General features: G+C 34.8%; 1 protein-coding gene and 1 long non-coding RNA gene across 4 annotated transcripts; one reads left to right on the top strand and one right to left on the bottom strand.

Annotated features, from left to right (window-relative positions):
- Nucleotides 1–100: 100 nt before the first annotated feature.
- fra (neogenin protein frazzled) lies at nucleotides 101–14495 on the top strand. 3 transcript variants are annotated; one of them, XM_012284254.2, is made up of 27 exons: nucleotides 109–220; nucleotides 319–438; nucleotides 4639–4804; nucleotides 4887–5026; nucleotides 5121–5288; nucleotides 5360–5482; nucleotides 5571–5733; nucleotides 5845–5972; nucleotides 6062–6221; nucleotides 6302–6417; nucleotides 6661–7069; nucleotides 7150–7297; nucleotides 7374–7502; nucleotides 7583–7789; nucleotides 7864–8155; nucleotides 8229–8387; nucleotides 8473–8678; nucleotides 8754–8909; nucleotides 8984–9146; nucleotides 9214–9408; nucleotides 9486–9630; nucleotides 9709–9941; nucleotides 10217–10321; nucleotides 10454–10665; nucleotides 10746–10962; nucleotides 11038–11174; nucleotides 11277–14495. In XM_012284254.2, exons 2-27 carry the CDS (start codon nucleotides 384–386, stop codon nucleotides 11373–11375), a joined length of 4431 nt encoding a protein of 1476 aa, XP_012139644.1. In that variant the 5' UTR covers nucleotides 109–220; nucleotides 319–383; the 3' UTR covers nucleotides 11376–14495. The 3 variants fall into 3 exon arrangements, with proteins under 3 accessions (XP_012139642.1, XP_076390940.1, XP_012139644.1); XM_012284252.2 differs by having other exon boundaries at nucleotides 101–438; nucleotides 10460–10665; XM_076534825.1 differs by having other exon boundaries at nucleotides 102–438; nucleotides 6898–7069.
- Nucleotides 858–3857, bottom strand: LOC105662378 (uncharacterized). Its single transcript, XR_001095864.2, has 3 exons — nucleotides 2994–3857; nucleotides 2614–2736; nucleotides 858–2405 (listed from the first exon to the last, which is right to left on the bottom strand). It is a non-coding gene; the product is annotated as an uncharacterized LOC105662378 (long non-coding RNA).
- Nucleotides 14496–14541: the final 46 nt, after the last annotated feature.

The following is a 14541-nucleotide window of genomic DNA, read 5'->3' as shown; positions in this document are numbered from 1 at the left end:
TTACATTTAAAAATATATCATGGAAAATGTAATTGGCGCTAACAATTATTTAAACCACCTGTTAGTTCCAAAAAATTCCGCTAATGGTGCTGCTATTTAGTGATTACAAAATGGCGGTGCAGATCAGATCGTCGGTAGACTCGAGACAATGCGGAGGTGTGTAGCCGTCTTTTGGCCATGTTCTATCGTTGGTTTAGTGATAGTGTTGTGCTAAAATGAGGTTTGTGGAAGAAAGACTCAGTCTGTCGTTTTATGTACGACGATGAGTCAAAGAAATTGGCATGTGTTCGCTTAACAGAACATTGTATGCTCGTGCAGCAATCGCGTGAAGAAATTACAGTGGCTTTTCGTACGCGTCGGAGTCTGTGACACCCGCTAGCCTAATGGAGCTGCGTACTCTTGCTATCCCGTTGGCTTTGTTGACATTCGTCGTATTAGGTACGTTTAATATATTTTTATCTTTAAAAAACGTCACTTACTTTGATCAGTATCGAGAACAGTACAGTTACATTAAGTTCTATTTAAGTATTATATTATTAGAAAGTGATTTGAATGTCTGGTACTCGCGCAGATGAAAGCAAAAATGTAGTGTCTATACAGGATGTCATTGTTACTTACAAGTAGGGAGAGAATACACTTTGTTACTAAATTTTATAAATGCAAATGTAACATAAATTTTTACATTTTCTCTGATGTTTTATCGATGAACACGAAAACAGGAAAACATCACTGCGTATCGTTTTACGGTTGCTAGTGTTTGCATCTCGCCTCATGATAGTAAGTAGGCAAATATTTACGAGACCATTCTGCGATTTTCCGTTTGCTAATCTCTTAACGTTAGAGATTACGTCCTGAAAACATTTTGAACATGTATTCTAGAATTCCTTTTCTCGTCGAATTGTAAAGTGTTTATTGATTATTTATTAAAATACATCGTGATACACATTCGGATACAGGATGTTCTTTCAAAATTTAAACAATCACGTATGATATAGTTCTATTATGACCAGTTATAAAATACATCATTTTTTCATTAGGCAGTTTGTTATTGTGCAGTATAGAAGTAAAGAAGATCAACAGCAATTTTTTAATTAACGCAATAAATGAATAAATAATAAATATCATTTGCCGCATGAAATCTGATATAATAGTTTCAGAAAATTAAGTTGAGAAGCACTGTATTTCGGGTGACTATTATTGATGCAGAGAAGGTTGTATAAGGGAGTGATTGGGGGTGTATTTTCGATTGCAACGATTGGGATGGAGACTTTTACTAATATTGCAATAACGAGGACAATATTGGTCTCATGATATAAGAAGTAACAATGTGGCGAAAGACATTAAGCCAGAATTAGAGATCATCGTTCGAACGTGTAACAAAGTCTATGCAAGAATAAATCTCAATCTTCCATATTACAGATTCATTAAAGAGGTTGCACCGCTAGAAGCATTCGCACCAAACACTTTAGCAAAGTATTCCAACAACGCGGCAAGCCTCTCCTTGCGATTTTATCGCGATAGGAAATGCATATGCGAAATGTTCAGCGCTACTATGTCAATCTATCGATACAACGACCCACGCTACAGATTAATCGGACAGTTTTTTCTCGATTATTTTGATGCAATCATATCGTATATTAAAGTATTATTAACGGCATTACGCTTTTATTATTTTCTTTATTTGCGTTTGATCATTACATACGTCGGACTAGTTAAGTATAAAGATCCATTTCCGGCTTATCGTCATGGAGAAGTATGAAAGGGGGTCTTAAAAGGGTGCGTTCTTCAAATAAACCAGTTAACTTTGGTTGATTGTGAGATACGATTCTATCGCCGTGCAGTAAACTGTGAAATAATTATAGATTCCTGTAAACAGTAAACCGGCAATAATAATTCATCAGTCTTGCTTCTAGATTATCGAATTAAATTTAGAATCGATTTTTGTGTTTTTTGTTACTTCGTACGTGTTCCGGTATGCGCCTATTTATGATGTGCCTTCGAGGTACGAAGATCCACTCTAATGCTAGTAGCCCCAAATACGGAATGATCGGGCAATATACGCGCGTTTAAATGTGTTTTGTGTAAAGTGGTATTTACAAACGGGTGTACTCTGTGACTGATGTCGTAACAACACCTTAATGGTTAGCGCCCACGCGGTGTACATGCGTGCATATTTATATACAGGGTGATTTATTTGAGATATCTTTTGTGATTTGACAAAGCCTCGTGTAATTCTGTTTCATCGGGTACTTTCTTATTTGTCAAAAAGTAATTTTGTTCATTTGAACCTGTTGTACTCTTTCACACGACAGTAATTCCATTATCATGTCACCTCACACGCATTATCCTTTTCTTACTTCTACCTGCTCGGATGGAACAGTTCACAAACGGAAGTAATAGTCATGCTACAAAGAATATAAGAATGAAGAAGGTGAAGGAAACTTAATCGAAGAAATTCATTTATCAACGTTAACCTTAGCAGTGCTTTTTATAATTAAAATTTTATAATTGATATATTGATTTTTTTTCAAAAAATAGATCGCAGCATCCCTGGTAATTTATTAGAATTTATAAGACACTGCATAGATTTGTTGTACCACGGTGTATGTGTACCTTGCCTTCCTTCACGGTCTGTTCGTCACATGTCGAGTACTTTTACCGCGTTTTTCAACATTCTCCCTCCTTCCCTTTCCGACTTCCATGTGCATACGAACTTGCTCTGCAAATTAATCCACGCTGCAAAAAAGTTCAAAAGATTTATTGTCGCGAGAAAATTTGTATCAAATGATGAATGTGTTCGAATATTTGTGTTATTGGCGATACTATCGTAACAGACTTTCAAGAATAATTTTTACGGAAAGGAAAAGCACAGTATTATTTTTAAAATATTTTTATCAAATCATAGTTTTCTACGAAAGCGCATCATAACACGATACGATGATTGCACTGATCTTGTAAATCTTATCTAATACAGGTAATTATCTGATACATACGGTCACTTTAGATAATGACTTGAACTCTCCACGAGTCCTGTCACGGTGTTTTCGTTCTTCCTTTTTCAATCTTTTTTTCAGACAAGTTACCAAATAAAAGGTATAAATAAACATCCTATCAATATTCCATAAAAATGAAAGTTCAGTGGTTGTTCTCGAGACAGATTTACCTCTCGCATACACTGCAATGGTTCTCTTGATCTATTTCGGTATGCCGTGCGGTAGGTTGTCGCCCGCGTTCATAAATCAAATAGTCAGACGGCGAACGGTTTATTTTCCTTGAGAATGCAGCGTCGTGGCGCTATCGGGCGCCGAATTTCGCACGTCCTTCCTTTCCCTTTTTCCATTTTTCTTTTTATTCATTCACGTCCAGTTTTAATGTCTATGAACCGTTGAAACGGTAGAATGGTTCGAAGAGGGAAAAATCTAAAAGTTCAATTCGAGAATCAAAATAGGTATCGATTAGTTATTACTTTTTTTGTGCTATTACGTGAAGTTGGTTGCATGGTTTGGCGGTAAAAATTCGAACGATGGCGTAATATCGAGTAACGTGAACGTCAAGTTTGAACGAGGAATTAAATATCTTTTGCGGTGAGAATTATTTCTGTCGATTATTGAAGACGTGTTCGCTGCTTTGCGAAGGTTGTATGGGAAGGTGACAGACCACCGTGAGCGTGAAACTGTAACCCAATAACCCTAAACAGTGTTTCTCATTTTTCTGGAAGCGTCGATTAAACTCGTTAAAGTGTGATTCTTTATTTCATACAAATAATTTTTTTATCATCGATCAGTTTGATTTGCGTTTTAAATATTGTATTAGGTTTTATTTAATACTTCCATCGATGTGCATTTCTGTTCGATAAGTTTTAACATTCCCATGCGTATTTTATAAGTTCTTCATTTATCGCATTCCTCGGTTTTTCAATAGTTTTTGTGGATAATGAGACCAACGATGAGGTATTTCTAATATTTCTTTCAGGGGATCGTTAGCCGGGGAAACTTTTTATAATTATCCGCGTGTAATACGCGTCTTTTGTACGAAGAGTCTTAAGAATTTCTTAGGAAGAATTTAACGAGCTGTGTGGCATTTCTTTGGAAGAGTCAATCTTTAAAATCTGTTACAGGAATATAAATAAGAAAAGGTTTAGTATAAAGACGCTCGTTATTTATTATTTGTTCTGCGAAGAAAATATTCCGCGATATATCGATTATCTCGTATTAAAGGAAGGAGCTTAGGTTCGATAGAAATCGTATTGCGTTTCATAACATTGTCTTGCCAAGGTTTTCTTATTTGTACGTTCTTTCAAAGAATTATTCAGAAAAGATGTTGAATCGTCCTGCATAGTGGTTAGGTATGTCGTATCAGCCGATCGCAAAGCCTCAAAGAAGAAAGAAAAGAAAGGGAAAAAAAGAATTTAGGCACTCGGCTCGGATGTCTCGCTAAAGGACTAAAGGGTGCTTCTGTAGGGTTGCCGACCCTTTATCCCTTCTCCTTTCTTCAATTACCACAACACATGCCTATTCTCTTCTCCATAACTAAACTGCCAGTAATTTTTTTTTTAAAATCTATTAGGTAATAGTTAAGCTAAGTTATTTATTAAAATATCCAGTTTCAAGTAGTGTTATGTATTTTTGCTTTTGACAGCTAGTGCAAGTGGATTGTATTTTACTATTGAGCCACAGGATGTGGTGGTTGAACAAGGAGGTCCTGCTAGATTGGATTGTGAAGCAAGAAGTGATTTTGGGAAACCAAGTATACAGTGGCGAACTGATGATGGTCAACCAATTAATTTTATTGGAGACAGTTATCGGTAAAGCTATTGCTATTGAGAAAGTCAGGCTTCACTTGAACTCCTGTTTACATCCTGTTTACATTCTCTATTGTTCTTTTAGATCTCAGCTAGCAAATGGATCCTTGTATATAAATAGTGTTTACAGCAGTAACTTGGAATTGACTGGAAGCTATCAATGTTTAGCTTCTATAGATGATGTTGGAGCTATTGTTTCTAGAGTAGCTATGATTAAACTTGCAAGTTAGTATTTGAGTAAAAAAATCCTCTAAAATTATGTTTTCAAGTAGATAGAGTAATTGAAGGCTAAAATTATATCATGGATTTTGCTTTAAAGGTTTGCCAGGATTTGAAAGAGAACCTCAAGATACAATGGTTTATCCAGGACAAATTGCATATTTAAGTTGTACGCTTCCTGCAACTTCCAATTCACTGACAATACAATGGTTAAAAGATGAACATCCTCTGTTACTTGATGAGAGTAGAATGACAATTTTACCATCAGGTATAATATATTATTTATTCTTATTTCAGCAGATTTGTAATTCATTAATCAATTATTTATATTTTGAATAGGTGCATTAGAAATTGATGATGTTAATGTACAAGACATAGGATCATACAGATGTAATGCCAGTAGCTATGGGCAACATAGGCTCAGTAATAAAGCACAATTAGGGTTATTAACAAGTGATATTGGTTAGTGTGAACCTTTAGTAAACTGATTCATACTGAGTATTATGTTTTTACAAAGAGGAAAATCTTTATATATTATTTTCAATTATAGATCAAGAAAGTACACCACCAGTTTTTATTGCTAAGCCATTACAACAAGTGGCTATCGAAGGATCAACAGTCACTCTTGAATGTGCTGCTAATGGCTATCCAAAGCCAAGCATACTGTGGTTAAAAGATGGTGTTGCAATTGATTTAGCACCTCTTAATTCTAGGTGTGTAATAAAGAATAAGTTCATATAGAAGAGAAATTAAAAGTATTAAACATATATATGTAAAGTAAAAAGGATATTTAAAATGTTTCAATCTTCTGTTGCCATGTTCAGATATAGCAGAATTGCTGCATCCAGTCTTGTAATTAATAACGTACAAGAAATCGATGATGGTTCTTATCAGTGTCGTGCGGAAAATGAAGTTGAAACATTAGATGCAGCTGCTGATTTAATTGTACAAGGTACAATTTATTTTTAACGTGCTACATATATATGTTGTTTCATTTGTTTATAGTATTCAATGACTATGTCCGTTATGTTTTGTGTTTAGTCCCACCGCGATTTATTAAGAGACCCGAAGATAAGGTAGCTAGCGAGAATCAAGATTTAGAATTCGAATGTGAAATTTATGGTAAACCAGAGCCAAAAGTTACGTGGCTTAAAAACGGAGAACGTATTACATTAAATGCATATTGGCAAATTGTTAATGGGTAAGTTTATGTAATGATAATATATACATTAAGGCGGTCAAACCACTGAAGATAAGACTTTTCTATGTGATTACTTTCAGATATAATCTTAGAATTAACGGCCTATTACCTATAGATGCTGGAATTTTTCAGTGCATCGGAACAAATTCTGCCGGAAGTGTAAAGGCTGCAGCACGGCTAACAATTAGTCAGCCTAGTGAGTGTATCTCTTATAATTGATATTTTCCAACATTCCTATGTATATAGTTCTGATTACTTAAGTTGGTTATAGTGAATCGTCTTATATTTATTTATCAGTTTATTGATTTACAATTTTTTTTTCAATTGAATGTATTTAATTCATTTGTTTCTATAAAAATTTTAATTTAATCTTTTTATTTTTCTTTCTCTTTATGTTTCCTCCTTTTTAACCGTGTTGCATGCTAACAAATGTATTCAGAAAAAGTAACGTCCCATAAAACGACAACTCCAAAAACAACTCCTAAGAAAAAGTTATTACTGCATCGTCAGTTGTACAATAAAACATGGCAGCATCCCAGTACTCTTTTAGGACACACGTTATCCGCGTTCACACCTAATCCACCGCTTTCCATCAGCCCCTCTGACGATCCCGCAGATCTCCCTGGATCTGTTAAATTTCCCAATTCCCTTTACGATCCGAAATCCCATTTTGTAGATGACACGGACAGCCTAGAATCAATAGAAGGCAGTGTCCCGTCAGCACCAAGGAATTTGAGTCTCGTTATTGTCACCGCCAGATTTGTAACTTTACGGTGGCAAGAACCAGAAAATACAAACGGAGAAATTTTAAATTATTCTATTTACTATAAACAAGAAGGTGTTCAAAGGTGATGATTCAATTTTCAATCAATTAATTTATTATTCATTTTTATACATGTCTTGTATGCATAACAGTTAAATCTTATAGAGAACGAGTTATTAATACACAACAAAAACTAGAAGCGGTGATACGAGGATTGCAACCAAGTATGACGTATCAGTTTCGTGTGGTTGCATCGAACGAAAGAGGTTCTGGAATGTCTAGTGAAGTATTGCAAGTCACTACACATACCGAGGTTCGTTTATAATTTGAATAAATTGTGGTGAATTTATTGAATCTTTTCATGACGAGTTACCAATTTATTCCAACAGGCCAATGTTCCTGGACCTCCACTGAATTTAGAAGGTCATGCTACAAGTAGTGTGAGCATCGAGTTATCTTGGGAAAAACCACAAGTTGTTAATGGCAGAATTTCTAAATATATAATTACATTTGTAGAGGTATATGATTTCAGTGTTAAAAATATTAAGAATTTCATTGCATAACTCGGAGCCAAATTTTTAAACTGCTATATTTAAAGGGTGACAATGAAGAAATAATACGTGAAACTACTAGTACTATGCACGAATTGGTAGACCTCGTGCCTTATACAGAATACAATATTAAAGTTCAGGCTGTAAATGAAAATGGTCCAGGTGTATTTAGCAAAGATATCGTAGTACGAACGTACAGTGCCCAACCTACTCAACCACCGCATAATGTTACAGTGGAATCAGTTAGTCCTACAGTATGTACCGTTTGTGGATTTTGATAATGTTTTGATAAAAGTTTGAAATTTGAAGTAATTTATTGGTGTTGTAGAGTATTATAATTAGATGGGAGCCGCCATTGGAAGGACAAAATGGAATTATTACCGGTTATAAAATTCGGTATCGTCGGCATGACCGAGGCTCGCAGCCGGTCACTATAACAACCGAAGGAAATCAACGCTCACGAGTGCTCACAGGACTTGAGAAACACGTCGTTTATCAAGTTCGCATATGTGCCTTAAATGTGAATGGAACCGGACCTTGGACGGAATGGATACAAATAGAAACTTATGAAACCGAGTCAGATGAGAAAAGAGTACCAAATACACCCAGCAATTTAAGAAGTAAGTCAATTTTTAAGCTATTTAGCGTTAATAGTGCATAAAGAGACATTGTTGATATTTTTATATATTATAGCAAAGGTAATGTCGGATTATATACAAGTTTTTTGGAACCCACCGAAAGATCAAAGCATTAAAGTAAAGGGATATAAGCTTGGCTGGGGAAAAGGTGTTCCTGATGTCGAAGTACGACTTCTTGATGGAAAAGAACGTTCTTTTACAATAGACCAATTAGGTACATATTCAAATCGTATCGTTTATTATGGTATAGAATAAGCATATAATGTATTACGTGTATAACATTATCATTCTGTTATTAGAACCGATGACAGAGTATGTGATATCTTTAAGAGCAACGAACGATGCTGGTGATGGTCAACCAGCATATGCAAATGTAAGAACTACGGAACGTTCTGTGTCTGAATCTTCTGTGCCTTTAATACCGCCGGTTGGTCTTAAAGCCGTTGTTCTCTCTGACACTACGGTTGTACTATATTGGACTGATACTACTTTACCGAAAAGTCAAGTATGTTAAAACATGTAATAATTCAGTGGCTAACATAGTGCAAATTACTTTTAATTAATAATAATAATTTTTCAGTTTGTAACGGATAATCGGTATTACGTTGTTCGCTATACGTCTCACCATCATAGCAGCAATCCACGTTATAAATATCACAATGCCACTGATCTTAATTGCATGATAAATGATTTAAAACCTAATACACTGTACGAGTTTGCAGTTAAACTTGTTAAGGTATTTATAGATTATTTTAGGAAGATCATGATATGTATACAAGTATATTTGAAGACTGCATGTTATAATTCTAGGGGAAACGAGAATCGCCGTGGAGTATGGTTGTTTCCAATCAGACTCAAGAAGCTGTGCCTAGTTCTCCACCAAGAGATTTGACAATTCAAAGCTTAGAAGACCTTTCTACTTCTGTTTTATTACGTTGGCAACCTCCTAAACAGCCCAACGGACCAATTACAGGTACCTATCAGTATTTTTTTAGAAAGACTATGACATTGTTAGTAAATATCATGTACATTTATTTCAGGGTATATAATTTTTTGTTCGACCGACAACACAAAATGGGATCGTGATTGGTCAGTCAAAGGTGTTCTTGGCGATAAAACGGAGTTTGTCGTGGAAAATCTTAAGCCAAGTACAACTTATTATTTTAAGATTCAAGCACGCAATTCAAAAGGAAATGGTCCTTCCTCTGCAATTGTCTCGTTTAAAACACCTCAGAGTAAATATCTTATCTTCCATATGATATGGATGTCTATGAAGTTTCTTATTGTTAAATCCATTCTTTTACTGTAACAGATGTACCATTAGATGAACGTGGATTTTCAAATATATTAATTTATATTATTGTGGGTTGCTCCATCGTCCTCATTACTGGTGTGGCAGTTGTAGTTGTAGTCATATGCTGCAAACGCAATCCGGATACTCCGGATCGAAAGAAAGGGTACGTGTACGATATGAATTTATTTTTTATTATTGGAATTATATCTTATCATATAAAATTTAATATTAAAATGTTTAGATATATGAAAGATACGAGTCAGAAGACTAATATCAAACCACCAGATTTGTGGATTCATCACGATCAGATGGAACTTAAAGCTCTCGAAAAATCTTCTATAAACGGAGAAGCATCTACAAGTGGTGTGGCTAGTAATACATTACCCAGATCAAGTAATCAGGATTATAATCAAGATACTGTACATGGAAATTCTAGTTCGTTGGATAAACGTACTTACGTGCCAAGTTACATGGGTAAGATTTTAAGACTGTTATTGTCTAATAATATCTGCATATATATCTCAACATACACAACACAATATACACAAAATTCTGTTGGTAAAATTTTGGTTAATGATTATCTAAATAAAAGTGATAGTTTTCTTCTAAGATAGCTAAATATACTGTTTTAATGATTTTCAACTTCTTATTAACGTCTTAGTTTACTTCCATTTTATACAAGAAATTATATTTGGTTTATTGTTTTCCTGATTTTCGTATTCGATTTTTGTTTATTCATTAAAAATTAGGTAACACTGATGAGAAGTGCTCAACCCTGAGTAGACAGCATAGTCGAGGAAGCCACAAACCTAAACTCATTACACTTCCTGTTGACAGTGCATCCTTACATCAGCGTAAGTAAGAGTAAATTCAGTAATTGAGTGATATGAGAAGGCCTCATGGTTTCTTCGTGGCGGTTGAAGCGTAATAAATTAGTGAAATAAAGATTTGTTAAGCTGTGTAACAAAGTGCTTAACTTGTTACAGCTATAGCGACTGCTACACCGATCGTAAATACGAGTATGTCACAGCCAACGATTCACACTTCATGCAGTGATACACCATCCGTGAGACAGAACTATCCCCGAACAGTGGCACAATATAGTTTAAGTCGAGCGCACATTACGTTAGAACCAACGCCGGAATCGAGTCCAGATTCTTGCAACATTTCAGGTTCTTATGAACCAATGCAAGGCCAAGTAAGCTTGTCATACAATTATTGATATGTAGTTTGATTGAGGGATGTTGTTATATGTAAACAATCGTTCATTTATTTAAGCCATTGTCATACGGCGCAAGTGGTCAGTCTTACAGTGGAGGCACTCAGTACTCTTCGGGTCATTATAGTAACAGTAATCAACCGTCGAGTTCTAGTGGTGCAGCTGATGGTGGAAGCGGTAGTAAAAGGATGCAAGGTCATCCTTTGAAAAGTTTTAGTGTGCCAGCACCTCCGCCTCAGTCTGCACCTTCGACACCAGCTCAACAAAAGCATGGTGGTTAGTTCTACATTTTATCCTAATTCTCGTTATCGTTATTAATAATTTCATAATATCTCTCTTTATTTTACATAGTATCTCAAGTAACTGTAAGACCTACAATGTCCGGTAGTCCTTATAAGAAGCCGCAAAGTACTACCCAATTAGCAAAAAATCGATTAGCCTCAGTTTCAAATCCGGTGCATACTTCGGAAGAGGTTGAACGGTTAAAGGTAACGAACACTACAAGTACTTTCGTGTAATCATTGAAATAGAAAAAAATATTCCTTTTCGGTCACAGAAGAACTTCGTTAACTTTGAACAATTTTTTATAGCCTTCTTACAGTACAGAAGAACTAAATCAAGAGATGGCTAATTTAGAAGGTCTTATGAAAGACTTGAATGCCATAACAGCATCTGAATTTGAGTGCTAGAAAAGGTTCCTAAACCTTGTGCCATCTCAATTCAATAGACTGCAATGATACATTCTCAATGTTAGTACCTGAGAGATAGGTGTAATGATCACGTTACACGTTGAAGCCCTTGACGAAAATTCACAATTAGGAAGCGATATCAATGGCCGATGAACGGTCTGGAGATCAAATTTTTCGAACAGTTGGCATGAAAATTATACTACCAGTGTTATCGGACTAGAATGAGTTTTTCCTAGTCAACTTAGTTTTTCCTCCGGTACTAACGTTGCTTTCTTACGGTGAAACGCAAAGTATACTTGCCAATGTATTTTAACACTACCGCATGGTTGTAGTATATTTGTATTTTACAAGAACGTGAGTGGTACGATTTGAAAGTGTCGACGGAAAAAACAGAACATTTTATCGCGAACGTTTAATGCCTGTATTTTTGTGCATACAATGTGTGCGAGTCGATCGAAACAGAAGATCAGTGATAAGTTTAAATCTTATCAAAAAGAACCATCCGTGCGATTAGGATATGTTAAATTAATAACCCAATGAATTTATAGTAAGAAGAAACGGTTTTAACGTTTTTCCAATACTTATACATAAATAAGATTTTGGTAATCTTGTGGTTACCGTTTATGTGCTTCGATAAAAGAAATGACGATCTTGCCTAAAAAAGAACAATTCGTACTACATCCAAAAACTCACGCGTTCTTTGCCATGTTTTTGTAACTTACACTCGTAAGAGTACATTTTATACACCAGTAATATCGACTGCCATACTTACGCTTAGGATGGCGAGATCACGTGAGTCCTTTAATCGAACAACTTTATGGTTCATTGCGTAAGATGAACGGTACAAATATTTCTTCTATTTTTTTATCCATCGGAATTTTTCGTAACGTTGCATCAATTTTGATACTAGGTTTTTACATGGTACAGTACTTTCGAATTAGTTAATTTAGTATTAATCGATTAGAGAACAACAGGTTATTAAGGTGTTTCATCGAGAAGAAGCAGGTCATTTGTGAACTTTTACTAAATGTTGCCTGTGATTACATAAATTTTATTTAACTACCTGAGATTCTTGCGTACCGTCAAAATCGTAATGTTTTCGGACAAATATGAAACGGCCTTATAATGTTCGTATTAAGTTGCCCTATACTCAGTGGCTTCGACAGCTTACTGTAAAGAACACTCGTGTTTCATTTACAGAAGAACTATACGCGTATACTCTTAAAGCAACAACGTAGTATTACGATCTCATTGAAAAATTAGTTTAGGATTACGAGCGAACATCGAGTATGGGTATTATGATAGGCTGTATGAGAGGTATCAATTTAATTTTCCTGTAGGTAGTGTGTATCGATACACGAACGCGATAAAACGAAGGAATGACGATAATAATTTTGGTGTCGATACGTTTGCACTTTCGATAGTTCATTTATTTTAAATGAAAACATTACGTTTCTAACGTCCAAACAAAGTACGTGCGTCGGTCTAGTAGAATAAATTAAATTGAGGAATCGTCATTAGAAATATTTTTTAACGAATATATACAAATTGTTATTTGTAAGCTTTGTACGTTATTTTATGTAACGACGTTTAAAAACAAAACCAGCTATCTAAAGATAGTTTGTAAGATATATGCATGTATTTTACAAGTTTTTCGTATCACTCGATATTACCAAATCGATAACATTTTACAATGAATAGATTTCAAATAGAACATTAAGCTACAGTTTTTCACCATATCCGTCGACGTACATAGGATGTTTCTTTCCAGTGTTAGAAATTTGTTACATAAATTTTGTACACGTTTTATTACGATAAACGTCTCTGTAGTATTAATATGGATGAGAGACTCTCAGATGCAGGATAAAGTAACGACTAATGCGACATACTAAAGGAACATGAAAAATGCGATCAGGTAATTGCGCATGTAGTATTTCGTACTATACCACCAGTTTAAGCACCTTTGTATTTTCCTAATGTTGAATATATTGTACAAAAAGTCCGCTACACGTAAAGGACAATGCACCAAGGTTCCCGTTGTGGCAAAGTTTAATACGGATATAGTACAAAGCAATATGTGATACTCTTTCTGTGCGACGAGATGCTGGTCGAGAATCCACGAAGAAACAAAATAAACGACTCGGAGTATTGCATATTACTCAAATATTTGCCGTTAGACGGGAAGTACCACTCATTTTGGAGCAACGCGAGAGCGAACGTCAGTTCTTTTGTCGTCGGCTTAGCTCGATCGAGTGTAACGAGAATTAGTATTAAGGTATTTGTCCACGCACGATTTCAGTTCATTCCCTTAAATTACAGACTTTCTAAACGTGAAAAGGAATTTACAAAATGATATACAGGAATAATTCTAAACATTTTCAAACGTTTTTATATTAATATTTTATAAATTTTTACGAACAGCACAACGGAACTGTTTGAGCTATACCGATAAAAAAAGAACAGCTTGTATATTAAGTATGAGTAGTGTATATATTATATACACGGATATACACGTAAAATTTGTAATTATTGCGCTATTCAAAGGGCGATAAGTCCTTTGTAATTAAAATGAATGGGCCTACGCAAAGGCCTGTGGAAATATTTTACCACAAAAGTATAGTAGATATATATATAAAAAGTATATATTTATCTATGTAATTATTATTTATTGATCTTTATTGTATGCTGGGAATATTGAGGATAAATGAGTATTGCGAGATGCTAGAGGCTGGTTGCTTTTAATCATTTCCATTTACATCATTGTGATCATTGCTATCATTGTCATTATCGTTGTCACTTTTCACGTCATTTGTATCATCGTCCTTTATCATTCTTCTCTCGAATCAATGTCTTACGGATTTATTAGAGTTAATATCAAAGTTTGACGAGAATCGAAATTAGTAAAAAAGCTACAGGCCACTGATGTATATAGATAGAATGCCGCCACTTTACGAAGTAATTAAGTATTTATATACATATACATATATCCATTATAAAATATAATTATTATATTTGTACAATACGTATAAGGCAGCCATCTCCAGTGAAACATTCATAACAAGTGTGTGATAATATTTGTAAAACTTGATATCCAATAAACAATCTTATGTTCTTTATAAATCATTGTTTTAGCTATATTCTTGCCGATAGACGAAAGATTATACTG

Source organism: Megachile rotundata, chromosome 8, assembly GCF_050947335.1.
Source record: "Megachile rotundata isolate GNS110a chromosome 8, iyMegRotu1, whole genome shotgun sequence".
Classification (NCBI taxonomy): Eukaryota; Metazoa; Arthropoda; class Insecta; order Hymenoptera; family Megachilidae; genus Megachile; species Megachile rotundata.
The sequence above is the reverse complement of the archived record's forward strand: the minus strand, read 5'-3'. Positions and strand labels throughout refer to the sequence as shown.

Excerpts from the sequence above, each read along its gene's own strand:
- fra (XM_012284254.2), top strand. The coding sequence starts at position 384 with ATGGAGCTGCGTACTCTTGCTATCCCGTTGGCTTTGTTGACATTCGTC. Across the intron at positions 7,298-7,373 it reads AAGTCACTACACATACCGAG|GCCAATGTTCCTGGACCTCC; the intron begins GTTCGTTTATAA and ends TTATTCCAACAG. Across the intron at positions 8,679-8,753 it reads CTACTTTACCGAAAAGTCAA|TTTGTAACGGATAATCGGTA; the intron begins GTATGTTAAAAC and ends ATAATTTTTCAG.